The following is a 27475-nucleotide window of genomic DNA, read 5'->3' on the forward strand; positions in this document are numbered from 1 at the left end:
TTAAGGAACCTCCATACTGTTCTCCATAGTGGCTATATCAATTTATATTCCCACCAACAGTGCAAGATGGTTCCCTTTTCTCCACACCCTCTCCAGCATTTATTGTTTGTAGATTTTTTGATGATGGCCATTCTGACCAGTGTGAGGTGATACCTCATTGTAGTTCACAAATGCTAATTTTATAAGTAACAAAAATGTTAAGACAATAAGATATAAAATTGTATTTACAATGTAACTTACCTATTTTTTAAAATACATGAAATATACCAAAGTGTTAAGGGAGCCTATCATCAGTTGACAGAATTTGGGTGCTTTTTATCTGTCTTAAATATCTTTTTTATAATCAGCATATGTCACTTCCACAATAAGAAGAAAACAAACACTAAACAGGTGGTAACTCATTTACAAGAGCAGAGTATGTCATACCATTAAATTGAAAACCAAGTCTGCCCTTATCTTCTTAAATAACTAGTCAGCATATATACAGCTTCTTTGTTATATGCTGTGAATACATTTAGACTTTAATGCTTTCCCCACATCCATTCCACCTTAATCTGGAACAATAGTTCCTCATTATTCAAGTCCTTGTCTAAAATAGAAAAAAATATAGATTAATGAACATATTTATACATCAAAAAGCCCCAAATTTATTACTTTCAAATCGTGTATAAACAATATAAATGGGCATTGCTGTGCAAAGTGAGGTCAGTTGATAAAAACAATGACAGTTCACAACAAGTCTAATTCATGTATCATTACATAACTGCAGAAATCTTTAAACACAATATCTAATTACTACAACCAGAAGTTGAAGGCATATTGAAGGAATCCTTAATATTATGAGGCCTACGTTTCAAAAAGCTACCAATTCTAGAATGGATTCTACTCTGGAACTGCTTCTTGATTATTTCTTGTTGCATCTCTTTCAGTGTAACATGGAACCTTTGAAACTCAGGTGTTGCATCAACAAAGTCAAGAAGGTAGTCCAAACTCTTTCTTACAGCAGATAACTTAAATTCAGCAGTCTGCTCCTCAGCTCCCGCTTTTTGAACAACTTCCTTTGTAATTCCACCTTTTATTTTCGGGGGGCTGCCCTTTTCTTCATCCCCATTTAACCACACCCTACCGTCATCCAGCTTGGTTTCCAACTCCCCACATTTCTCAAGAATTTCTCTATAATCCCCATCTTCTAAGCCTTGAAGATCATATTCAGGTTCCTTTTTGTAAAGAAGATTTTCCCACGCATTTGCTATGGTTATTTGTTTTACTTCATCCCAACTCTTTGCCCAGTTAAAAATTGCACTTTTTATGTTGTAGATTTTAATCTTGGAAACTCCTTTTTCTCCTTTATCTTGCTCATCATCACTTTCTTCAAAAATTACAAGACTCTCCTCAAGCTGCTTCCACCTATAAAGTCGTTTGCAGCTCAAGATCACACCCTGATTCATTGGTTGAATCAAGGTTGAAGTGTCATGGGGAAAGAACATGCATTTTATTCGACCATCCTCACTGGTTAGTGATTCAGTGGAAGGGTGAACTGGAGAATTGTCCAGAAGTAACAAGGCCCTGACATCCTCCTCATGGAATCTTAGAACATTAACTTGAAAGTGCTTGACCTCAGGAACAAAGTTTTGAAAAAACCATTCTGAAAACGATTCTCTGGTGAACCAAACATCTTTACTAGGTTTGTATATCACAGGTAATGTACATGTGTCCTCTTTTACACTTCTGGGCAGCTTTGATTTTCCAATAATGATTGACTTTAACTTATGAGTACCATCTGCATTTGCACATAAAAGAGCAGACAATTGTTCTTTGTTTATTTTCCTCCCTGGCAGGCAGATATCTTTTCTGCTTGCCTGAGTATTTTCTGGCATTGACTTCCAAAAGAGGTCAGTCTCATCCCCACTGTACAGCTGAGCAAGACACAGTTTCTCCTCTTTGATAAGCATGGACAGTTTTTGTCGAAACGGCTCAACATTTTCTGAAGCTGAACGTAGGACTTGTTCCCCACATACTTTTCGGTTCCCAATTGCATGCCTATTTCGAAATCTAAAAAGCCAACCAGTGCTAGCTTTGAAGTCTGTTCGCCCAAAACACTGTGCAAATCTCTCGGCAGCAGCCTGAAGCTCCACGCCTCTCACAGGGACACCAGCTGAGCGTTTCTGTTGATACCACATGTAGACTGCATCATCCACATCACCATATTTGGCCCCTGTTGTTCTCTTTCTCTTCTCGGCCCCTACTAATGGCATGTCCTGCTTCAGTACAAAGTCCAAAATCAATTTCTTGTTCTTTTTAATGTCATAAAATGTTGATTTACTGATTCCAAATTCATCCATTACACTTTTAAGAGATCGTCCCGCTTCAATCCTACTTAGAACCTTCATTTTCTCCTCCAAATTCAGTGTCGTATATTTCCCTCTCTTATTCATACTGAATTTGGTTTCAGGCAATCAACAGGGGTAAAAAGGAAAAAGCATTACTGAATTGGAAAAAAAAAATTAAAAACGAAACAACTCCCCATCCCCCCAACTAGCACAACGCCCCCCAGAAGGCATAGGAATTTATACTGAAGGGTAATGGGCTAAAAAGGATAAGGGCTCATGATTGAAGTGCTAGTCTAGAGGTAAAGGTCTGAACTCAGGAAGTTGCCACTGCAAGGTCCGGTCTAGTTGTTGCTCCTGCAAGACATGGATGGTCAGTCTTCAGAACCCCCCTTCTGAATGCTTTTTCTTCTCTCCCTTGACAGATGCAGCAGCACCAGTCAGGAATAACAGGAATACCTGCATACTCTCCCTAACTGAATACAGGAAAAGACACAAAAGGAAGAGAGGAGGTGAGATGTGCTCACAAGAGGGACAAACTCAGGTAAGATCAATCTCAATAAAAATGGGGCTTCACAAGGGAGTGTGCAAGCCTTAAAGGCAAGGACAGAATAATATTGTGTAACAGAGATGCAGTGTGGCTTCTCCTCTGCCAAAACAAGCTGATTTTACCTCACTGCCAGAAAGGAAAATGATGCTCATATTGCTCTGCATGTGGTGTTCACTGGGCAGCAGTCCATCCACCTGGATAAATACTCCAAGCTACCCTGACAGTGGGATGTCTCGAGAGTTGGAATTTGGGAACAGTTGTATCTTTCAGTGAAGAAGAAAGTTAGTAGGTTCTGTTGTCCATATGAATGAAATCCAACTTTTACTGCATTCAATACAACATTCTCAAAGACTAAGCTTTAACTTGAGTGTTTCGTATGTTTACCAAGGTAATCTGTAAGTATATAAATAATGTATTTGTTACTGGCACTTTTCCACTCTCAGATCTTCTTCCTTGTGTACATCTGGTGTATTCTCAAGTGTTATTTTCCACTGAACTGTTCCATATTTGGGATATTATCAAGTTTCAGAATCATGGCAATTCTTAGAGATGAGTCCAAAAGTTCTATAAAAATTTTACAGTAGTTAAAAAAGTATTAAAAAGATCTGTCCTTGTGATTGTTTTCCTAAATTTACACTTAGTGTTAAGTAACATACTTTTTATATTTGAGACTTTATCTGATTTCTCTTCATTATAGATTTTACTTAATTTGACCTAAGACTCAAGTTTTCCATTGCTTGAAGAAATTTTAAAGGTTTCTCTATTGGTGATTCTGATCACTTGTTTCCCATAAGTACTTCTGTTGGCAAACTCTTCTATAGCTCTGCACCCTCAAATATTCCTTTCAAGTCCTCCTGGTGCCACCCAGTGCCATTCCATGTCTGTAGAAAGGTCCTACTCTAGATTAATTTCATGGTTCTCATTCCAGATACACAACCTCATGGGAAGTAACAAAAGCTGCCACTTTTATCCATTCCAGGTGCTATGAAGAAAGAAAAGTATGTCAGAGAAATGAGAAAAGTGGTATTTCAGTTATTTTTCCTCTCCTTTAGGGCCGAGCCCCACTGACTTTCATTCATTTCTCAACTACACAGAATTCTCAAAAGCCTCTCACCTAGAAACCCAGAAGGGTCCAGACCATTAGTTTTCCTCTAACATTTGCTGCAAGAAATGTCAACTGCTTTACAGAGTACTAAGAGGTTCATGAAAGTACGATAGTTAATAGGTATGGAGCCAATAACAGGCTAGGATCAAGCAACCTTCTAAAAGAGGCAGCTCTAACTAAGGCAATTACTATCATAAATGGAAAAAGAAAGTGTTTGTTAGCCAGTAGCAGCACCATTAAAGCAGCCAGTCACCCAGCAAAACCATTCAGCCCACTATGGCAGTTGTGTGGTATCTCAAAATAAACTGCATGTGTTTGTTTTCATTGCTTTCCAGCTGGACATTATTTCTCAAACTGTGCCCAGGCAGGGAAAGGTGAAATCAAAAGGAAAGACTCAGGGGACTTTTGTGGGCTCCACAGCAAGGGTAAGGAACTATGGCACCAAACTTTAAATGATGACAATCATCAGTGACCCTCATTCACAATTCACCTTGCTTCCTCTTCTTCCTTTCATTGGGTCTCTTTTCCCACTTTCTTCTCCCCTTGTTCACTAACCAGCTCCCTACCTATGTTACGAATCAGGCCTGCCAATTCAGGGGCACCGCTGGCAGAACTCCATTTATTCAGTTCAAGTTCCAATTACATGCTCAGCCTTGGTCCAGATGATGAGGATCTCAATGCTAAGAGCTTTACTGCCCACTAGTTCTGACTGAAAGCAGTAGTTACTTTTTTTATCACATATAATTCTTTATTCCTGCATAGTCTAATTTAATTTTTATTTATTTATTTTTAACATCTTTATTGGAGTGTAATTGCTTTACAATGGTGTGTTAGTTTCCGCTTTATAACAAAGTGAATCAGCTATACATATACATATATCCCCATATCTCCTCCCTCTTGTGTCTCCCTCCCACCCTCCCTATCCCACCCCTCTAGGTGATCACAAAGCGCCAAGTTGATCTCCCTTCTCCCTGAGCTATGCGCTGCTTCCCACTAGCTAGCTATTTTACATTTTGTAGTTTATATAAGTCCATGCCACTCTCTCACTTCATCCTAGCTTACCCTTCGCCCTCCCCATGTCAAGTCCATTCTCTATGTCTTTATTCCTGTCCTGCCAGTAGGTTCTTCAGAACCATTGCTTTTTTTTTAAGATTCCATATATATGTGTTAGCATATGGTATTTCTCTTTCTGACTTACTTCACTCTGTATGACAGTCTCTAGGTCCATCCACCTCACTACAAATAAATCAATTTTGTTTCTTTTTATGGCTGAGTAATATTCCATTGTATATATGTGCCACATCTTCTTTATCCATTCATCTGTCGATGGACACTTAGGTTGTGGAAGCAGTAGTTACTTTTGAAGAAACTAAGTCCCAACCTGAGATTCTAAGAGAAAATGAATCTGCTTTGAAATATATTCAAGCGACTTAGGCAGACGCTTTTTTTTTTTGGCTGCGCTGCACAGCTTGTGGGATCTTAGTTCCCCAGCCAGGGACAGAACCGGTGCCCCCTGAAGTGGAAGCACAGAGACCTAATCACTGGACCGCCAGGGAATTCCCGTCAGATGCTTATTATTATCACCTCAGCTTAATCCTTTTCTCGCCCTCAAAAAGGATCAAGATCTATGCCTCAGAGAAGTGTAACACCAGTCTACCTAAAAGCAAAAATAGCATAATGACCTGGTAATGGTCTTCCATTTTTGTTCCCACCTTAAACTCAGCTCCAGATGAACTGCCCTGGAAAGAAGCTCCCTCAAAAACCCTCAGATGGTGCTCTTTATTTACTTTATTAAATGCAATCTCTTCACTTCTATTCCAAGCGCTCCATAGTAGATCCACAAGAACTTATTTTCTAACTAACTCTTTCTCTAAATGTACTCGAATTACATTTAGTAAAAAAAAGTACTACAGATTTTCTCACATGCTCATCTCTGAAGCTTTCAAGGCTTTGCTCTTACCTTACCCTCTGCCTGGAATGTGGCCCCACTCCCTGCTGCGGGCAAATCCCTCAAGGATTTTTATAATTTTCCCCAACCCCCAAATCGACTTTCATTTCCTTGTAATTCCCACGGCATTCAGCTTATGTCTTACCCTTTCCTACCTTGTGTTGCTGATATTTGTGAAATTGCCTGAGTCCTTTTGCCAGATCCCTTGACTCAAAGGCTCTGTCCTATCGACTCGATAACACTGGCTACACATAGTAGACTTAATAAATAATCCCTTGACTAGTATAGGCTGACACTATGAAAACACTGACAACTGGAAATACTGGAAGCCAACAACTGAAATACTCAGATTCTTATAAATATGATTCAGTAAATATTTATGGAATGCCTACCTTACCCAGGCAACTCTACCAGACACTATAGGACAAGATGAAAGAAGGTTCCCATGCTCCAGGGAGCACGCTGTGGTGGAAAAAGCAGAAGACAGGACAAAGGGGCCCTAAATTCCACTGGAGGACCTGCCACTGGTGAATTATGTGACCTCGATCAAGTCACTCCTTAGCTCTCAATTCTCTGTCAAGGAGATCTATAAAAAGAACCTATTTCACAAGTAAAAACCTACCTCACAAGAAAAAACAGAATCGTGTGTGCACGCACGGCCCAGAAATGAGAACACATCCCTCAGGGGCCGTCGATCCTGACCGGGACAAAACGGCCTCGTACTGTAGGAGGCTGCGACAAGGCCCTGGACGGCAGCTACGGCACAGCCGGCTGAGCCGCGGTAAGGCCGGGGGGCCCAGCGCACGGAAGGGAACGGTGACTCTCAGGGCGGGGCCCGGGTTACCAGGCTCCGCCGGCAGGCCGAACACGACACAGGAACGACCTGGACGCACGCGCCCCACAGAGCTGAGACGCGAGACGGCGACACAAGGGCGCCAAGCCGCGCGCAGGGCCCTCTAGGCTGGGCGGGCCTGGAGACTCGGTGGCCTTAACTCTTTCTTGCCGCCAGGGCTGAACCCGGGCAGAAGGCCGGTCGCCCAGCGCGGCCGGGAGCGGCGGCGCTCACGGACCCAGCCGGGGCTGAACGGGTCCTCCCCGGAAGTGCGTCACTTCTGCCTCCGGCTGGAGCGCGGGCCGCTCGCTGCGCAAGGAGGATTTTAGGTGGCGTAGGGGGCCAGGTGGGTCTAAATAGTGCCTGGCCTGCAATCCCAAACCCCGGGGCCTCGGGGGCCCGCCCCTGAGTGGCGCGTGGCGGGGAGCTGTCCTCCTTAGAGCGGTGGCCGGGCCGGCGGCGACTTGTGGTTAGAGCCCCGGGAAGACGGAGCGGCCTCCACGAAGCCAAGCCGTCCGAGGTAACCTAGAAGTGGCTTCCGCTTCGGCGCCGGCTCCGGAGCCCCCGAGAGACGCCGGCCGGTGGTGTTTCCGAGCCGGGCGACAGGACTGTCTGGGGCGAGGCCCGCCGTCAGGCTCGTGAGGCCGCTCTCTCCAACGTTTGTGCGGGTGGCGCCCAGGGCCGCCCGGCGGGAGCCCGCTCGGACACTGCCCGCAGGTACAGTGCTCGCGGGCGCGCCCGGGCGGTCGTGTTCAGTTTCCCGCCTCCGCCGGCGTTTCCTTTACTGGCTGATGTTACTGCGGGAGAAACGGGCCGTCCAGCCTCAGTCAGAGCAGCTTCCTCTGATGCAAAAGCCTGGGAAGTGTCCCCAGCACCTCAGAGCCGTCGGGAGCCGGCCGTTTGTGAACACCGTGGTTTCCTGGGCAGAATTTCGGTGCCTTTTCCGCTGGATCACCTCAGGGAAAGTGAGGCTCACGAGGCTCTCCTCAGCCTCGCTTAGAGGTCTAAATGAGCCCTGGAGAAATGTAGCAGCGGAATGTAATCATCACCAACTAACATGCTGTCTCCTTTTTTTTATTTTCCAATTGACATTTGGATAAACATTTTGTGAACAAGGATCAGCTGTAATTTTTCCTAGGTCAAGTAACGAGAAATTAAAAATAAAGGTATAGGACTTACCTCGTGGCACAGTGGTTGGGAATCAGCCTGCCAATGCAGGGGACACAGTTCTAGCCCTCGTCCAGGAGGATCCCATGTGCGGCGGAGCAGCTAAGCCCATGGGCCACAACTGCTGAGCCTGTGCTCTGGGGCCCGTGAGCCACAACTACTGAACCCGCGAGCCACAACTACTGAAGCCGGAGCGCCTAGAGTCTATGCTCCGCAATGGGGCGTGGCCCCAGTCGTTGCAACTAGAGAAAGCCCATGCGCAGCAGCGAAGACCCAACACAGCCATACATACATACATACATACATAAGTGAACTTGGAAAGGAAAGGAAAAATGTACAGGTATACATCTTTTGCATGGTGCTCTTTATACGTCTTGCAAAGATGCCAAGACAAATGTAGAGCAACTAGTTACTTAATTGGGGGATGCTTTTGAGAAGAATAAGGCTCCATTTTTCTGAATTACTTTTCTTCTACTCTGGTCTCATTGTTTCACCTCTCCTGCCAGTTTTCATACAATGGAAAGGAGCACCTCAAATGGTCCAGGAAGTGAAGGCTTCCATCTTCCCAAAAGGATAAAGGTCATAGAAGTTGTGCCCTCTTACTGAAGACAGACTAGGACGATATGTTGAAATTTAAGAGAAACTCAGAATATTCTCCTGATCTTTCCTTTACACGGAGAGGATGGCATAGGAAGTGCATCAATTAAATCTTTGGATAATCCCCAAACTCCTTGGAGCCAGTGGGTACTAGTTTTTTCACCCACCAACCTTTCCTGATTATTATTTTTTTAAGGCAAAGTGATTTATTGGCATTTGTCTTTAATAAGCTGTGCTGTATTCAGCTGAATAATAGAAAGAAAAGGAGAGAAACAAGGGCCTGGCAGTTGATTTTTAAAGTTCATGTTTCTCTCATAATAAGTAACAAGTAGTAAAATTCATGTGACTTTCTTACTGACATGCACTTTTTTCTGCCCTCAATGCCTTAGGAAGAAGATCCTTTTATTGATTTTGTTCCAGACCAGACTGGGCCTCAGTTGTCAGAGGTAGTGCTGGAGGTGTGTCCAATACAGGAGCAGAATTGTTCCTCGAGAAGAATGATGACCATAGATCTGAAGGTGGCTGAGTACTTGAACCCTCAGATCAGGACTCTGTGGGAGACCAAGGGACCTGTGACAGGGAGCTCCAGTCACATTAAGAAATATGCCCCCCAAACGGACAGTCTCAGTCCTGAGAGGTCTCACCAGCACTTCCGGAGCTTCCTCTATCATGAAGCAGCTGGACCCCGGGAGGCTGTTGACCAGCTTCTGGAATTATGCCGTCGGTGGCTGAGGCCAGAGATTCATTCAAAAGAGCAGATCTTGGAACTTGTGGTGCTAGAGCAGTTCCTGTCCATTCTGCCCAGGGACACCCAAACCTGCATAAAGAAGCACCATCTACGGAGCATTGAGGAGGCTGTGGTCCTGGTAGAACACTTGCAGAGGGAATCTGGTCAAATGAGGAATGGGGTGAGAAGAAAGATTCCTGTTGTGTACAGTGAAATAAGGTGATGGTGGATGTATTGGGGCAATTAATTGAGAAATAAAGTGAAATAGGTAACTTCTGTTGTCCCTTTAGGACATGTAAAACAGGATGCGAAAGCACAGATCCACAGCCATAGTCAGTGCATACAATTCAGAGATCCTGAGAGAGGCTCCCCTGGCCTTAGGGACAGAGTTGCTTTTGGCCCTCTTTGGAGCCAAGGTGTGTTGAGGGTAATGAGCCTAGTCTGGCTTGGCGAAGGAGATGGGCCTCAAGTTCTTAGAAACAAACAAAAGGCAATAAGGAGTTGGAGAGGAAGGGACAGATCCAGAAAAGGAGGAATTCCTAGAGATCAAAGAAGAGTGAAGATGCGAAAGAGAAGGAGAAACCAAACAACTAGAGGAAGACTGTCCAGGAAGAGAAAAAGTAGAAAGAAAACAGGGAAAGAAAGATTTGGAAATCCCAACAGAGTAGCTGAGAAAAGAAAGAGCGTGAGGGATAGTGTCCTCTGTACCGTAGACAAGGGCCTCCACTGCCCTACGTCAGTGGTTGTTCCTTGGCTCTGCTGTGAGCAGGGATCCAGGGCATGCCCTTGGGCAGGTGGCGGCATACCAGCTGGCTTCACAGGCCTACTGAGAATACCGAGAGGGCACACGTTTTGTGTCGAAATAATTTGCGGATAGGTTGGAGCCCTGACCCTCTTTTTTTTTTTTTTTTTTAATTTACTTTTGGCAGCATCGGGTCTTCGTTGCTGTGTGTGGGCTTTCTCTAGTTGCGGTGAGCGGGAGCTACTCTTTGTTGCTGTACGCGGGCTTCTCATTGCGATGACTTCTTTTGTTGCGGAGCACGGGCTTTAGGCGCGCGGGCTTCAGTAGTTGTGGCTCTTGGGCTCTAGAGCCCAGCCTCAGTAGTTGTGTCGCACAGGCTTCGTTGCTCTCTGGCATGTGGGATCGTACTGGACCAGGGCTCAAATCCGTGTCCCCTGCATTGGCAGGTGGATTCTTAACCACTGCGCCATCAGGGAATGGGCTCTAGAGCCCAGCCTCAGTAGTTGTGTCGCACAGGCTTCGTTGCTCTCTGGCATGTGGGATCGTACTGGACCAGGGCTCAAATCCGTGTCCCCTGCATTGGCAGGTGGATTCTTAACCACTGCGCCATCAGGGAAGCCCAGAGCCCTGGCTCTTTCCTTCCACTTTTTTCTCCATTTCATCCCAATCCTCTGTGAGACTCTTCCCTGGCCATGTGGAAAATCTGGTTGACAGGACAACTTTTAAATTCAATTCCTTAATCTTTTGAGAGAGAGGACAGGAAACCACTAAGGCAAGAATCTAAATTGGGAGAGAAAGTCTATCAAGGCAGCATGGGAACAGGTGGCCTGTGCAACCCTGTTAGTGGTCTGAGCTGGGCTAGATGCAGAGGGTGGGGGCTGCTGTCTTGGAGGGCTGGCAGTAACCACACCTTTTTTCCTCTTCTGCCAATTTTCCTATATTTCGTGTATGGTTCTTGTGGAAAATTGGTGGTCCCGTATCTCTTTTAAGTCTTTGTGACATTTCCTTTAGTGTCTCCTTCTTCCCACAGTTTGCACTCTGCTTTTTCCTCCCTCTCCCACCAACTCCCAAACCAAAAGTAAGTTCCATGGTAACAAGGATGGGCATTATTTCTAGGTTGCAGACCATGAGCTGGGAAAGGAGGCAGTGCTCTTGGGAGAAACAGCAGAGGCCCTAGGCTTCAAGCTGAAGCCAGCAGAGGCCCAGCAAGTGGGCATGTCCCAGGATGAAGAATTTTGGAGTATGCACCAGAATCTACAAGAGTTGCTGATCAGGAATACCCACAAAGAAACTGAGCCCGTACATGAGAGGGGTAAGGAGCCTCATGTTACTTTCCTTCTCTTGGGAGCTGTGATAGTAATTTAAGCCAGAACTTGTGAGCACTTTCTGGTTGCCCTGCCCTGTGGATCTACTAATGCAGCCACGTTAGCAATTAGGATGCCCCTCAGGTTATAGTAGAGCAGACCAGGTGTGGGTGAAGGTGGGGGTTGGCCTAAGATACAGAAATCTCCAAACCACAGAACCCTGTTAGTAACACTGGGAACTCAGTTTTTTAGAACAGTGGAGAGGGTCGGGCCCACCTTGTCCTCATAATACAGAAGGAATTGGGATCAGAAATGGGTTGTCAGTGGTGGGATGTGTAGAAAATTGTGTACCAGGAAAGAAGTAATAAATGATTAAAATCTCCTACTGTATACTGGAGTCCCTGAGTATGTCATTTTCAAATATGTTTAAGCTTTGTCTAACTCTGAACAATTTGTGTCATGAGAGGAAAATAAAAAGTGTTTTTCCTTTTGTTAATTTTGCTCATGAAAACTGGGGAATCTGTTTAGAGGCTGGTAGACACTTGGTTCTCATTAACAGGAGAAGGCCATTTCTGGGCACCATACACTTGTAAAGGTGTCTCATCAATACTGAAAAACTCAAGGTCTTCTGTATTTTAGAAATGAGCCTAGGATATTCAGAAACAGAAGCGAGAGAGATTTCCTGTGGCTCTCCTTCACCCACAGCGGTGTCTGCTCACCGGATCCTAGCCTTTCCTGAGCAGACAAACACCAAAGACTGGACAGTGGCACCTGAGCTCATCTTGACTGAGTCCCAGGTGAGCTGTGTTTTCCAGCTTCTTAGGGCTGCCTTTCCCTGCTGCCCTTGACCCGTGCTCCCCAGCAGGTGTTCAGAGCTGTTAGTCCAGATGTTACCCACGATTTTGGGCACTTGTTTGTTGATCCCTTGCCTCCTTCCTTTCTGCCGTCTCACTTTTTAAAAATCAAATGCTGTTAGTTCCTTTTGTGACTGGCTTACCATGCAGTTGATAGCTCAGAAGGTTGGGCTGCTTTTGAAGGGGCAAGTAGTGAGCTAAAGCCCATTTTCTTCTCTAGAGCTTATTGACATTTGAAGAAGTGGCCATGTATTTTTCCCAAGAAGAATGGGAGTTACTGGATCCCACTCAGAAGGCCCTCTACAATGATGTAATGCAAGAAAACTATGAGACTGTCATCTCTCTAGGTAAAGATTCTCCCCTTCCCTTTGCATAGGAATGGAGTAATCTGTCCTGTTGTTGGCATACTGAGAATGTACCCCTGTGAGAGAGTGTCTGTTCTACTAGCCTACTGGTTCTCAACTAGATGGTGTGGGCAGGGAAAAGGTATATCCAGATCACCAGGGAGCTTTTTCCTAGTGCACATAATCATTCCTTATCGTAAATCTTGATCCTTCCTGCCTTCTGTCCCTCCAAATTGCTCTTCTCTTAACTTTCCCATCTCCACAAAGGACACCACCATTCACCCAATATTTTCGCCCAGAAAACTTAGTCATCCTTTACACCGATCTTATCATACCCCAGTAGTACTACTGCATCACTAGTCCTCTTGGCTCCATCTTCACCGTGTAGCCTGGGTCCAACCAAGTCTCAGCCTGCTGTGCTTTAGCATCGTGGTGTAAGCCAGTGGCATCTCTAACAAGGTCCACCTCAGTACTTTCTATCTGGCACCCCCTGCCACCATTCCTCCCCTCCCGCAGGCTGTTTTCCACACAGCACAGCCAGAATCTTTTAAAAACTGGATCATATCAGGACATTTCTCTGCATCAAAACCTTACTGTGACTTTTCACACATTCAGAATGAATCCAAACTCCTTGTAGAGGCACCCAGGACCCCCCAAGTTCTGGCCCCTCCTCACCTTCCTGCCCTCATCTCCTGTCACTCCTGCCCTGCTCAGTCCTCTTTAGCCACACTGGTCTTCCTGCTGTTTCTTTTTTTTAATATATAAATTTATTTATTTATTTATTTGTTTGTTTGTATTTTGGCTGCGTTGGGTCTTCATTGCTGCATGCGGGCTTTCTCTAGTTGCTGTGAGCGGGGGCTACTCTTCGCTGCAGTGCGCGGGCTTCTGATTGCAGTGGCTTCTCGTTGCGGAGCACAGGCTCTAGGCCCGCGGGCTTCAGTAGTTGTGGCACATGGGCTCAGTAGTTGTGGCTCGCAGGCTCTAGAGCACAGGCTCTGTAGTTGTGGCGCGTGGTCTTAGTTGCTCCATGGCATGTCAGATCTTCCTGTACCAGGGCTCAAACCCGTGTCCCCTACATTGACAGGCGTATTCCTAACCACTGCGCTACCAGGGAAACACTTATTGCTGTTTCTTGAACTCACCAAGCTCATTTCTACCTTTGCATTTCCTTTACTTGGCACACTGGACTCAGTACTACATTTTCCAACACCTCTAATTTTTGTCCAACTCGGGAGAATTCATGTCATGTAAGGAAAAAAACAAGACTTCCTTTTATTGACTTCACTCATGAAAACTGAAGAGAGTCAACTGGGAAACCCATCTTAGGGGCTAGTAGATGCTTGATTCTTGTTTAAAATGAGATAGCCACTTCTAGGTACCACATAACGCTTGTAAAGTGTTCCATTTCTACTGAAAGATCAGGATCTTTTATATTTCAGAACTGAGCCTAGGATGTTCAAAGACAGAAGGGAGAGAAATTTCCTCTCACTCTTCCACAGCGGTGCCTGCTCACCAGATCCTAGCCTTTCCTGAGCAGACAAATGCCAAAGACTGGACAGTGGCACCTGAGCTCATCTTGCCTGAGTCCCAGGTGAGCTGTGCTTTCCAGCTTCTTAGGGCTACCTCTCCCTGCTGCCCTTGACCCACACTGCCCAGCCGGTGCACAGAGGTGTGTTAACCCAGATGATCCCCCTCAGGAACTGGGCACCTCCCAGGCTATTTGCTGATCCCTTGCCTACTACTTCCTTTCTGCCTTCCCACTTAAAAAAAATTCATGTGCTGTTAGTTCCTTTAGTGACTGGCTTACCATGCAGTTGATGGCTCAGAAGGTTGGGCTACTTCTGTAGTGACAAGTACTGAGCTAAAGCCCATTCTCTTCTTTAGAGCTTGTTGACATTTGAAGAAGTGGCCATGTATTTTTCCAAGGAAGAATGGGAGTTACTGGATCCCACTCAGAAGGCCCTCTACAGTGATGTAATGCAAGAAAACTATGAGACTGTCATCTCTCTAGGTAAAGATTCTCCCCTTCCATTTGCACAGGAGTGGACTAATCTATCCTGTTGTTGGCGTACTGAGAATGCACTCCTGTGAGGGAGTCTCTGTTCTAGTAGCTGACTGGTTCTTAACTAGATGGTGTAGGCAGGGAAAAGATCACCAGGGAGCTTTTTCCAAGTACACATTCCTTACACTATTTGGAATTCTTGATCTCTTCCTCCCTCCAAACTTGCCCCTACACCTTGCCCTTATCATCTCGGTAAAAGGAATACCCATTCATCCACTTAGAGCAAGAAACATCCAGTCATCCTGTACCTTAATCTTGCCATAATACCCCACTAAGTCTGACACATCACTCTTGGCTCCACCTTCACAGTGTAGCCTGAGTCTGATCATGTCTCAGCTTCTTCTGTTAGCATCCTGGTCTCAGCCAGCAACATCTCTATCAAGGTCCACCTCAGTACTTTCTAAGTGGCACCCACTGCCACCACTCCTGCCCTCTCAGTCTGTTTTCTGCATGGCAGCCAGAGTCTTTTAAAAACCTGATCAGATCATGACATTTTCTGCTTCAAAACCTTGCAGTAACTTCTCATAAGGTTCAGAATAAATCCAAATTCCTTACCAAGGCTCTCGAGACCCTCCAAAATCTGGCCCCTCCTCACCAGCCTGCTGTCATCTCCTGCCACTCGTGCCCTTGCTCTGGCCTCTTTGTTCACACTGCTCGTCTTGCTGTTTCATGGACTTGATGTGCTCATTTCTTTCCCATTCCCTCTGCCTGGCCCACGTTTCTGCCACATGGTAAAATTCTCATTTTAGGGTTCTGCTCAGATATCACTTTCTAAAAGAGGCTTTTCTTACAGTCTTATCTAAAATATCTTCACAGAAGCAGAATCCTAAATGTTCTCTTACCCTGCTTTAGTTTTCTTCAAAACATTTATCACTTCTTGACATTTTATTTGCTTGTTTATTAATGTTAGATTGTCTCACTCTGCACTAAAAGATAAGCTCTGTGAGATCAGGGGGCTTGGCTTATTCACCACTGTATCCTTAGCACATAGAGGGTGTCTGGTGCACCATAGCCACTCAGTACATATGTATTGAATGACTGATTGATGAATACTTTCCATACTTGGCAATATGATTTAGAGAAAGTCCACTAAGTAATTCTGGTCTGTTTCCTCCACCTGGATGTGAACCAGTGAGCTATGGGAATGGTAGAAATCTTTCCTGGGTCCAGTGTTTGGTACCTGAGAGCTAAATTGAAAGTTGCTATAGTATAACAGGAATCACTTGTGTTTATGATACCCAGCCCACTGACCTTCACATTGACTCCCCTAGACCTGGCCTTATCCAGTATGAGTCTTCCTAAAGACGTAATAGGACCAGGTATATTTCCTACAGCCTTTGCAGTTTGGTCCTACCTTAGTAGAATATGGGGTATTCTTGGTAGCAGAAGATGGGGATCATGCACTGGATTCCCATGCCCTATATCCTTTTCATTGGTCCGGCTTAGGTTTATTTCTCAGTCTCTACTTTGCATATCCACCCACAAATGAAGTATGTTATGAACCTGATACCAGATATGAGTCTATCCATTTAACCATTTGGTGTTGCAAACTGTTAAAGTATCCTTTGCTCTTCCTGAAATAGTCTGGAATTAGTGGACTATTGTTGTTACCAATCCTTGACCTCAGTTTTTCCATTTCACAGCATTATTTGTGCTCCCCAAACCTAAAGTGATCTCCTGTCTAGAGCAGGGGGAAGAGCCGTGGGTTCAAAGATCCCTGGAGTTCAAGGACAATTCTGGAGAGCTGCCTACAGGTAAGTACACCATGGGAAGAAAGGAAATGTGCCTTAATAGGAACTTTTACAAGGGCTTAACATTTTACACTTCTGCTATCTGGTTTTTTAAAAAATTAGTGTTCATCCAGTTTTTCTCTTCATTACTGTGGCTTTCTTGCTCTGTCATATAGTTAGCTGTTTCTTATGTTTATTCCAGCAGGGCTAAAGCTCAAAAATGACACTGAAAATCTTCAGCCTCTATGTCTTTCTGACTTAGAAATACAAGCACCAGTAGATATAGCATCAAAAAAGGCCAGATTGAAAGTCCCCCAGAAAACAATGGGCAAAGAAAATCATGGTGATATGCATAGGGTGGGGAAATGGCACCGAGATTTTCCAGTGAAGAAAAAAAAGAAACTTTCAACGTGGAAACAAGAGCTGCTGAAACTTATGGACCTTCACAAAAAAGAACGTGCAGGAGAGAAGCCTTTTAAATGCCAGGAATGTGGGAAAAGCTTCAGAGTTAGCTCTGACCTTATTAAGCACCAAAGAATTCACACTGAAGAGAAACCGTATAAATGTCAGCAGTGTGATAAGAGGTTTAGGTGGAGTTCAGATCTTAATAAGCACTTAACAACACACCAAGGAATAAAACCATATAAATGCTCATGGTGTGGGAAAAGCTTCAGTCAAAATACAAATCTCCACACACACCAAAGAACTCACACTGGAGAGAAGCCCTTTACATGTCATGAATGTGGAAAAAAATTCAGTCAAAATTCTCACCTTATTAAACACCGGAGAACTCACACAGGTGAGCAGCCTTATACCTGTAGCACATGCAGGAGAAACTTCAGCAGACGCTCAAGCCTTCTTAGGCACCAGAAACTCCACCAGTAAAGGGAAGCTCGTTCAGTGTCCTCAGTCTGAAGAAATTCACCAAGTGGAGCTTGACCTTAAAGTTATGAAAAGTACAAAATTATGAAGCATGAAGAATTTTTCATCAGTGGAATTTTTCATCAGGAAACTTTGGGAAATAAACATGTTTCACAGAAGGAATCAAGGTTGAGTCTGCAGGGAATGTGTTAGTAGTTGTACTACTTGCTGTTTTGACTAAAAACTTTCAGGGAATTCCTTAGCAGGAGAGGTGTTCTAAGAACATTCAGAGTAAAGAGAAAAGCTGTTTTCGGATTGTATTTGGCAAAATAGCAAATTCAGCTTCAAATAGTGGATGCAGCCATGAATTCTTCTGTGGTCACAGAGGTGAATATTGTTGGTTTGCATTGATTTCCCCAGCCACTCTTCAACATACATGTTAGAAACATTTGTAGCATGGTCTTCCAAAACAAGCAATAATATGATGTTTAACTGCATACCATTGTCTTCCAGGTTTACCAATTTCAGTAGTCTCATGGGCAGAAATGAATTCTAATGTAAAATTTTTGAAGAACCAAATTGGATTTTCTTAACTGTCCCATCATCGGGTACTGTTCACAAATTTGGACATTGTTTGAGTTCCTTTTTTAACTTTTTAGCAAGTTCAGCTCTTGAATACTATTAGTACAGTTTTTACTGTGATGAAATTATATTTACTTCACCAATAGGGAATCTGCCCAGGTGAACTAATCACTATTGTATGCCTGTCTGGTGTTGGATGGAAAAGGGAGAACACCTCTAAGGAGATAATATGGAAACGGGTTGGAATCTTTAGCCATGTAAAGAATAATTTTCTCGAGTAAAGGAAACTAGACTGTTTACTTACATCACAATATCAATAGGATAGAACAGCCATGAAAATGAGCACTTTTCCAAGGTCTAAATGGAAATTAATGGCAATTCAGGATCACCTCAGGTTTTTATCTGTTTGCATTTTAACTTGGCTTTTGTATGTCATTAAGAACAAGGAGAGGGTTATATTTGTATGGGAACTGGAGTGTTTACTGCACCAGGATCCTATGGGTCACAGGGCATGTTAACTCTGGGAATCCAGTGAGCAGGAGACCAGTTCCCAAAAGCAAAGATTTGGGAGAGGATGCTGAGTGGTAGGCAAGGACAGACAAATACACATCTATGTTGGTTGACTTACACTGTAACTGTTAAACAGAAAGGGTCATCCTTCTGTTTTCTCCATCATATCATGTAACAGCCTTAGTGTACACATTTGATAGATTGCTGAAAATCTCTGTGGGCTGTGGATTTTCTTGTAGCTCCACCTTTTATCTACAACAGTGATGCAGGTGTGTTCCTGATAGAGCATCTAGGTGTAATCAGGAAAGGAGTTAAACAAGGAAATAAGAGATCCAGAGGCTTGTTAAGACCCCATAGCTAGTGGGTCTGTTGGCTGTCACTTAGCTGCATCAGTCAGGCCTGAGGGCAGGATTAGCAGGACTGATCTGTATGTTGTCCCTGCCCAGCCAGCCTGGATGACATTGTATTGTATCTATTTCTATTTCTAGCTTGTAAAACATTCCTGTTTCTTGATTGGTTACTGAAACACTCTTAAATCTCCAGTTTCCATATGAAATAGAGATAACAGTCAACTCAGGGTTCTTTTGGGGATTAGAGGGGTTGATGAAGGAAAATCACCTAACGGCCTGGGAAATAGCAGGGTCTCAGTCAGCGTGCATGTCCTTCCCTTTCCCCTGGTCCCCAGTGGTATGTTGGGTGGACTGACTACATTAAAGGAGCAGATGCATTTGTGGCTGTTGCAGCTCCTTCCAGGAGCTGAGCACTCGTGGTGGTGGTTTGCTCTGTTGATTTGGTCCTTGGCTTCAGTGCTTTATGGTGTAAGTCACCTGAGGTTTTGGTCTGCCGCTGTCAGCAGGATTTCGTTTTCTTCTCTAAGATGAACTGTACCAGTATACCAGTGTGCTTATTTCTTAAGCTCGGCCAGCTCTGAAGCTCTGGTCTGCATAGATCTTACCCAACAGTCTCAGCCTTACACCCCTGGGACTCTGTTTCTTCTCCCAAGATATACATGTGGATTTCTTGCTGACACTACATTCATTCATTCAATTTAATGAAGGCCTATTATGTGCCCAGGTAGTCTTTTAAACTAAGGATATAGTAGTGGACAAGGAGACAAAATGCATATCCTCATGGAGCTTGTATCTTAGTGAACAGTAAGAAGGGAGTGGTTAGACTTTTTTCTCCTTGCAGTTAGACAGCATCCTGAGATAGTTTTGAGCAGTGGGTTGTGTGCAGAACTCTCACTTCTCAGCTTAAGCATTTATTTTTTGGTGCAGGACTCTCTAGTGCTGTCTTTTCCTGCCTCAGTCATATAAGCACATAGAGAGGGGTCACAAGTCAGAACAGTCTGGAATGCCGAGCCCCCAACATTGGGTAGGGGTATCTGTTCCAGAGAGTCTTCCAGACCTATAATGGACTTTGTAGGAATAAGAAATAAACTTTTGTTGCGTTAAATCACTGGGATGTTGGTGCTGTGTGTTCTGCAGCATAACCTGGCCTGTCTTGTTGGAAATGCTAGAACAGATCCAGCACTTGCTGGATGACATATGTAACCCAGTAGATGTTGACAGTCTTCTTGAAATAGGAGAGATGTGAACCTTAGGATGAAACTAACACCATAGAAGGCAGAGCAGAGTGATAAATACTCAGGTTTTAGAGACACCACTGAGTGGTAGGATCAATAATCACCTGACACCTAGAATTGCCCAGGACTTTTTAGTGACATAAATCTATACGTGTCCTCTTATTGTTTAAACCAGAGTGATTGGGTTTTCTGTTCATTGTAACAGAAATCATTCTAATACATAGAACAATACCTGATTTAAGATAATATATGTAGGAGAGGAACAATGTTCTTATATATACCTATTTAAAAGCTTTCATTATGGGGCTTCCCTGGTTGCACAGTGGTAAAGAATCCACCTGCCAACGCAGGGGACACGCGTTCAAGCCCTGGTTGGGGAAGATCCCACATGCCGCGGAGCAGCTAAGCCTGAGCGCCACAACTACTGAAGCCAGCGTGCCTAGAGCCCATGCTCCGCAACAAGAGAAGCTACTGCAATGACAAGCTTGCGCATCACAACAAAGAGTAGCCCCCGCTCCCTGCAACTAGAGAAAGCCTGCGAGCAGCAGTGCAGCCAAATATTAATGAATTAATTAATTTTTTAAAAACTCATTACAGAAATTATCAACATATTTAAAATGGAGAAAGTAGTGTGACAAGTCCCTATATAGGCTTTAACAATTTTGCCAACTTTTGTCGTTTATCCCCTCCAGTTTTTTTTTTCTGCATCTATTGAGATGATCATATGGTTTTTATTCATCCATTTGATAATTTGGTGTGTCATATTGATTGATTTGCATATATTGAACAATTCTTGCATCCCTGGGATAAATCTCACTTGATCATGGTGTATGATCCTTTCAGTGTGTTGTTGGATTCTTTTTGCTAGTATTTTGTTGGGGATTTTTGCATCTATATTCATCAGTGATATTGGTCTGTAATTTTCTTTTTTTGTAGTATTTTTGTCTGGTTTTGGTATCAGGGTGATGGTGGCCTCATAGAATGAGTTTGGGAGTGTTCCTCTGCAGTGTTTTGGAAGAGTTTGAGAAGGATGGGTGTTAGCTCTTCTTTAAATGTTTGATAGAATTCACCTGTGACGCCATCTGGTCCTGGACGTTTGTTTGTTGGAAGATTTTTAATCGCAGTTTCAATTTCATTACTTGTGATTGGTCTGTTCATATTTTCTATTTCTTCCTGGTTCAGTCTTGGAAGGTTATACCTTTCTAAGAATTTGTCCATTTCTTCCAGGTTGTCCATTTTATTGGCAGAGTTGCTTGTAGTAGTCTCTTAGGATGCTTTGTATTTCTGTGGTGTCTGTTGCAACTTCTCCTTTCTCATTTCTAATTTTATTGATTTGAGTCCTCTCCCTCTTTTTCTTGATTCTGGCTAAAGGTTTATCATTTTTTTTATCTTCTCAAAGAACCAGCTTTTAGTTTTATTGATCTTTGCTGTTGTTTTCTTTGTTTCTATTTCATTTATCTCTGCTCTGATCTTTATGATTTCTTTCCTTCTACTAACTTTGGGTTTTGTCTTCTTTCTCTAGTTCCTTTAGGTGTAAGGTTAGATTGTTTATTTGAGATTTTTCTTGTTTCTTGAGGTAGGCTTGTATTGCTATAATCTTCCCTCTTAGAACTCCTTTTGCTGCTTCCCATAGGTTTTGGATCATCATGTTTTTGTTGTCATTTGTCTCTAGTTAGTTTTTGATTTCCTCTTGTATTTCTTCAGTGATATCTTGGTTATATAGTAACGTATTGTTTAGCCTCCATGTGGTTGTGTTTTTTACGTTTTTTCCCTGTAATTAATTTCTAATCTTATAACCTTGTGGTTGGAACAGATGCTTGATATGATTTCATTTGTCTTATATTTACTGAGGCTTTATTTGTGATCCAAGATGTGATCTATCCTGGAGAATGTGCTGTGTGCAGTTGAGAAGAACGTGTAATCTGCTGTCTTGGGATGGAATGTCCTATAAATATCAATAAAATCTATTTGGTCTACTGTGTCATTTAAAGCTTGTGTTTCCTTATTAATTTTCTGTCTGGATGATCTCCATTGGTGTAAGTAAATTGTTAAAGTCCCCTGCTATTATTGTGTTACTGTCAATTTCCTCTTTTATAGCTGTTAGCAGTTGCCTTATGTATTGAGGTGCTCCTATGTTGGGTACATATATATTTATGATTGTTATATCTTCTTCTTGGATTGATCCCTTGATCATTATGTAATGTCCTTCCTTGTCTCTTGTAACATTCTTTATTTTAAAGTCTATTTTATCTGATATGAGTATTGCTACTCCAGCTTTCTTTTTATTTTCATTTGCATGGAATATCCTTTTCCATCCCCTCACTTTCAGTCTGTATGTGTCCCTAGGTCTGAAATGGGTCTCTTATAGACAGCATATATATGGATCTTGTTTTTGTATCCATTCAGCAAGCCTGTGTCTTTTGGTTGGAGCCTTTAATCCATTCACATTTAAGGTAAATATTGATATGTATGCTCCTATTACTATTTTCTTAATTGTTATGGGTTTGTTTTTGTAGATCCTTTTCTTCTCTTGTGTCTCCCTCTTAGAGAAGTTCCGTTAGCATTTGTTGTAGAGCTGGTTTGGTGGTGCTGATCTCTCTTAGCTTTTGCTTGTCTGTAAAGCTTTTAATTTCTCCATCGAATCTGAATGAGATCCTTGCTGGTTAGAGTTCTCTTGGTTGTAGGTTCTTCCCTTTCATCACTTTAAATATATCATGCCACTCCCTTCTGGTTTGTAGAGTTTCTGCTGAGAAATCAGCTGTTAACCTTATGGTGATTTCTCCATCGAAACCGAATGAGATCCTTGCTGGGTAGAATAATCTTGGTTGTACGTTCTTCCCTTTCATCACTTTAAGTATATCATGCCACTCCCTTCTGGCTTGTAGAGTTTCTGCTGAGAAATCAGCTGTTAACCTTATGGGAGTTCCCTTGTATGTTATTTGTCGTTTTTCCCTTGGTGCTTTCAGTAATTTTTCTGTGTCTTTAATTTTTGCCAATTTGATTACTATGTGTCTCAGCATGTTTCTCCTTGGATTTGTCTTTTATGGGACTCGCTGCGCCTCCTGGACTTGGGTGGCTATTTCCTTTCCCATGTTAGGGAAGTTTTCGACTATAATCTCTTCAAATATTTTCTCGGGGCCTTTCTCTCTCTCTTCTCCTTCTGGGACTCCTATAATGCGAATGTTTCTGCGTTTAATGTTGTCCCAGAGGTCTCTTAGTCTGTCTTCATTTCTTTTCATTCGTTTTTTCTTTATTCTGTTCTGCAGCAGTGAATTCCACCATTCTGTTTTTCTGAGGTCCTGGATCATCTTCACTATCATTATTCTGAATTCTTTTCCTGGAAGGTTGCCTATCTCCACTTCATTTAGTTGTTTTTCTGGGGTTTTATCTTGTTCCTTCATCTCGTACATAGCCCTCTGCCTTTTCATCTTGTCTATCTTTCTGAATGTGGTTTTTGTTCCACAGGCTGCAGGATTTTAGTTCTTCTTGCTTCTGCTGTCTGCCCTCTGATGGATGAGGCTATCTAAGAGGGTTGCATAAGTTTTCTGATGGGAGGGACTCCAGTTTTTTGTTTTTTATTTTACTTGGGGAGAGTGGGTTGGTTGTTTTGGAATGTTTAAAGCCAATCTCAGACATTATGACATTTCATGCATAAATAGTTTCATTTATAAGAGATAAACAATTCTTGACAGTCTCTGCCCTAAACCATATTTGAGAAAGAATTCTCAAAGAAGAATTCTCCCTCTTGTGGAGGCCTTCTCTCCACAAGAGGCAAGCTTAATTGAGAACGTGGGAGCTTCCTTTCCCTCCCTCAGAGGGCAACCAGAACTTGACCAACAACTTCTCAAGGTGACTTTGTAAGAGGACCCTCTTGGTCTCCCCGCTGGGGTATTCATTTATGAGAACAACAGGCAACCCAATTGCCTCATAACGAGGGTGATCCAGAAGGAATACTAGATGCCTGTAATGATCAGACCAACTTATTAGTAAGCTGAAACTACATGATCAACTGCTAACTTTTAACAAGCATCAGAGTGATTCATGCATTAAGAGTTCAGTGGCAGTAGTTAATTGTTGGTTTTCTGGAAGCCACTGAAGAACAAAATAATAATAGTAAGTACTCTCTAACATGTTCATATAGGACATTTCCCCAGGAGCTCAAAGTGTTCTCATTTACCTACTTTCATTGGTTTTCATCTTTTTTTTTTCTTGAAATAATGTGTAAATGAATACTAAAAAATTACAATTTATTGTTATTCACTTCCCTCTAAGCATTCCTGCTTGATCATATTTCTTTTTGTTAGCCACCCATCACATTTAACTAACTGCTAGGATGAAAAATGAACTGGAAATTTAATACTCCTTTTGTATTTCCTTCCTCATTTGGCACCATACTTCCTCTTCATGAGGAATTTTCTCTTCTTTTTTTTGGTTGGTGTCCACCCCTTACCTTGATCCTCTTCTGGTGTTATTCTAAGGTAATTATTCTGTGCTTCAATACCCAGTGCTCTAATAGTCTAGAAGTGTGGTATAACCTGCTTTGAAAGATCCCTTTATGGCCAATTTAACTTACCATACTTTATCATTTATAAATATCGACTTAATCAACAAAGTGTATTTGCAACCAGTATTCCTGGTGCCATAACTAGTGTTTATCACCTGCAGTTCCCAAATTGACACATTAAGCTGCTGCCAAAAACTGGTCCCGTCTTTATCTCTACCTGCGGATATTTGCTTCCTAAAACTTTTGGAGAGATATGCACTGGGAATGTTCATTTATTCATTCAACATTGGGCAAATGTTTATTGGGCACTTTCTACGTGCTAGGCATTGTTTTAGGTGCTGAGATGTTCACTTAGCCTTTTTGCTTCTAAAGAATGCTGGGGGGAGGGGGAGGAACCTTCCCTCGTGGTCCAGTGGTTAGGACGCCACGCTTCCACTGAAGGGGGGCACAGGGTTCCATCCCTGGTCGGGGATTCCCACAAACTGCGCAGCACATCCAAACCTAAATAAATAAATAAATAAAGCTGGACTGAGGATGAAGTGGGCATTCTCTAGGCTCCTGTACATCATTTAAACAATTTGTATATTTTTGTTATTCATTTGTTTGGCAGTTTGGCTTTCTTTGGTCAGTTTCCCACTCCATCTTATCTTTTTTTATATATAAATTTACTTTATTTTTATTTATTTATTTTTTATTTATTTTATTTTATTTATTTTATTTTTGTCTGCACTGGGTCTTCGTTGCTGCACGCAGGCTTCCTCTAGTGCAGTGAGCGGGGGCTACTCTTTGCAGCCGTGCACGGGCTTCTCATTGGGGTGGCTTCTCTTATTGCAGAGCACAGGCTCTAGGCGCACGGGCTACTCTTTGCAGCCGTGCACGGGCTTCTCATTGGGGTGGCTTCTCTTATTGCAGGGCACAGGCTCTAGGCGCACGGGCTTCAGTAGTTGTGGCACGTGGGCTCAGTAGTTGTGGCTCACGGGCTTAGGTGCTCTGCAGCATGTGGGATCTTCCCGGACCAGAGTTTGAACCCGTCTCCTCTGAACTGGCAGGCGGATTCTTAATCACTGCATCCCCAGGTAAGTCCTAGATACATTCTCAGTAAGACATTGAGACACAAAGCAAACTCCTATGAAAATTTAGTCACTTTAGTATATAAGCAATTGTATCCTATTTGCCAAAAGGGTTTTGTTTGTTTGTTTGTTTGGCTGTGTCGCGTGACATGTGGGATCTTAGTTCCCTGAACAGGTATCAAACCTGTGCCTCCTGCAGTGTACACGTGGAGTCAACCACTGGACCACCAGGGAAGTTCCAAAAGGGTTTTCTTTTTGGCTGCCTTGGGTATTTGTTGCTGTGCATGGGCTTTCTCTAGGTGAAGTGAGCAAGGGGCTACTCTTCATTGTGTTGGACAGGTTTCTCATTGTGGTGGCTTCTCTTGTTGCAGAGCATGGGCTCTAGGCGAATGGGCTTCAGTAGTTGCAGCATGTGGGCTCTAGAGCTCAGGCTCAGTAGTTGTGAAACATGGGCTTAGTTGCTCCACAGCATGTGGGATCTTCCTGGACCAGGGCTCGACCCCGTGTCCTCTGCATTGGCAGGCGGGTTCTTAACCACTGAGCCACCAGGGAAGTCCCAGCGTTTTTTTTAAGCCTGTTTCAAATTTTTATAACCATCAACCCCAAAACGATCAGCAACTTCATTTCAGCATTACTTGGGGACTTCCCTGGTGGCGCAGTGGTTAAGAATCCACCTGCCAATGCAGGCGACATGGGTTGGATCCCTGGTCCGAGAAGATCCCACATGCCATGGATCAACTAAGCCCATGTGCCACGACTACTGAGCCTGCGCTCTAGAGCCCGCGAGCCACAACTACTGAGCCCACATGCCACAACTACTGAAGCCCGCGTGCCTAGAGCCTGTTTTCCGCAACAAGAGAAGCCACCGCAATGAGAAGCCTGTGCACTGCAACGAAGCGTAGCCCCCGTTCACTGTAACTAGAGAAAGCCCGTGCACAACGAAGACCCAATGCAGCCAAAAATTAAAAATTTTTAAAAAAACCCACAAAAAGCCTATTAAAAAATTTTTAAAAAGAAGTATTACTTAACACTACATGAAAGAAACTCAATAGTAGAGAATTTAATATTGAAGGATTTGAATAGACATTTCTCACAATAAGATATACAAATGGCCAATCAGCACATAAAAAGGCAATCAACATCATTAGCCATCACAGAAATTCAAATCAAAACCACATTGAGGGAAATGCTCCAAGCAAAAGACACAAGCTCGCTGCATGGATACAAAAACAGGACCCATCGGGCTTCTCTGGTGGCGCAGTGGTTGAGAGTCCGCCTGCCGATGTAGGGAACACGGGTTCGTGCCCCCGTCCGGGAAGATCCCACATGCCACGGAGCGGCTGGGCCCGTGAGCCATGGCCGCTGAGCCTGCGCGTCCAGAGCCTGTGCTCCGCAATGGGAGAGGCCACAACAATGAGAGGCCCGCATAGCACACACACACAAAAAAAAACAACAACAACAGGACCCATATATATGCTATCTACAAGAGACCCACTTTAGACCTAGGCACACATACAGACTGAAAGTGAGGGGATGGAAAAAGATATTCCATGCAAATGGAAATCAGAATATCAGGTAAAATAAACTTTAAAGAATGTTATGAGAGACAAGGAAGGACACTACATAATGATCAAGGGATCAATCCAAAAAGATTAAAAAATTACGTATGCACCCAACATAGGAGCACCTCAATACATAAGGCAAATGCTTACAGCTATAAAAGAGGAAATCGACAGTAACACAATAATAGTGGACTTTAACACCTCATATACACCAATGGACAGATCAGCCAGCCAGAAAATTAATAAGGAAACAAGCTTTAAATGACACAATATACCAGATAGATTTAATTGATATTTATAGGACATTCCATCCGAAAACAGCAATTACACTTTCTTAGGTACACACAGAACATTCTCCAGGATAGATCACATCTTGGGTCACAAATCAAGCCTCAGTAAATTTAAGAAAATTGAAATCATATCAAGCATCTTTTCTGACCACAGCGCTATGAGATTAGAAATCAATTACAGGGAAAAAAACCGTAAAAAACACAAACATATGGAGGCTAAAC

General features: G+C 43.2%; 2 protein-coding genes across 11 annotated transcripts; one reads left to right on the forward strand and one right to left on the reverse strand.

Moving 5' to 3' along the window:
• Positions 1–285: 285 nt before the first annotated feature.
• On the reverse strand, positions 286–6822 carry TIGD7 (tigger transposable element derived 7). 4 transcript variants are annotated; one of them, XM_028499436.2, is made up of 3 exons: positions 6553–6822; positions 3000–3859; positions 286–2436 (listed from the first exon to the last, which is right to left on the reverse strand). In XM_028499436.2, exon 3 carries the CDS (start codon positions 2433–2435, stop codon positions 789–791), a length of 1647 nt encoding a protein of 548 aa, XP_028355237.1. In that variant the 5' UTR covers position 2436; positions 3000–3859; positions 6553–6822; the 3' UTR covers positions 286–788. The 4 variants fall into 4 exon arrangements, with proteins under 4 accessions (XP_028355237.1, XP_007121560.1, XP_028355238.1 ...); XM_007121498.2 differs by lacking the exon at positions 3000–3859; XM_028499437.2 differs by lacking the exon at positions 3000–3859 and having other exon boundaries at positions 286–2485.
• Positions 6823–7118: 296 nt separating this feature from the next.
• On the forward strand, positions 7119–21044 carry LOC102996329 (zinc finger protein 75A). 7 transcript variants are annotated; one of them, XM_024123641.3, is made up of 9 exons: positions 7119–7479; positions 8916–9434; positions 11112–11307; positions 11939–12096; positions 12374–12500; positions 13937–14088; positions 14382–14508; positions 16203–16313; positions 16492–21044. In XM_024123641.3, the coding sequence occupies exons 2-9, from the start codon at positions 9024–9026 to the stop codon at positions 17172–17174; spliced, it is 1965 nt and encodes a 654-aa protein (XP_023979409.1). In that variant the 5' UTR covers positions 7119–7479; positions 8916–9023; the 3' UTR covers positions 17175–21044. The 7 variants fall into 7 exon arrangements, 6 of the variants coding, with proteins under 6 accessions (XP_023979409.1, XP_028355234.1, XP_028355235.1 ...); XM_028499433.2 differs by having other exon boundaries at positions 16250–16313; positions 16492–16640; XM_028499434.2 differs by having other exon boundaries at positions 16250–16313; positions 16495–16640.
• Positions 21045–27475: the final 6431 nt, after the last annotated feature.

Source organism: Physeter macrocephalus, chromosome 14, assembly GCF_002837175.3.
Source record: "Physeter macrocephalus isolate SW-GA chromosome 14, ASM283717v5, whole genome shotgun sequence".
In the NCBI taxonomy this organism is placed as follows: domain Eukaryota; kingdom Metazoa; phylum Chordata; class Mammalia; order Artiodactyla; family Physeteridae; genus Physeter; species Physeter macrocephalus.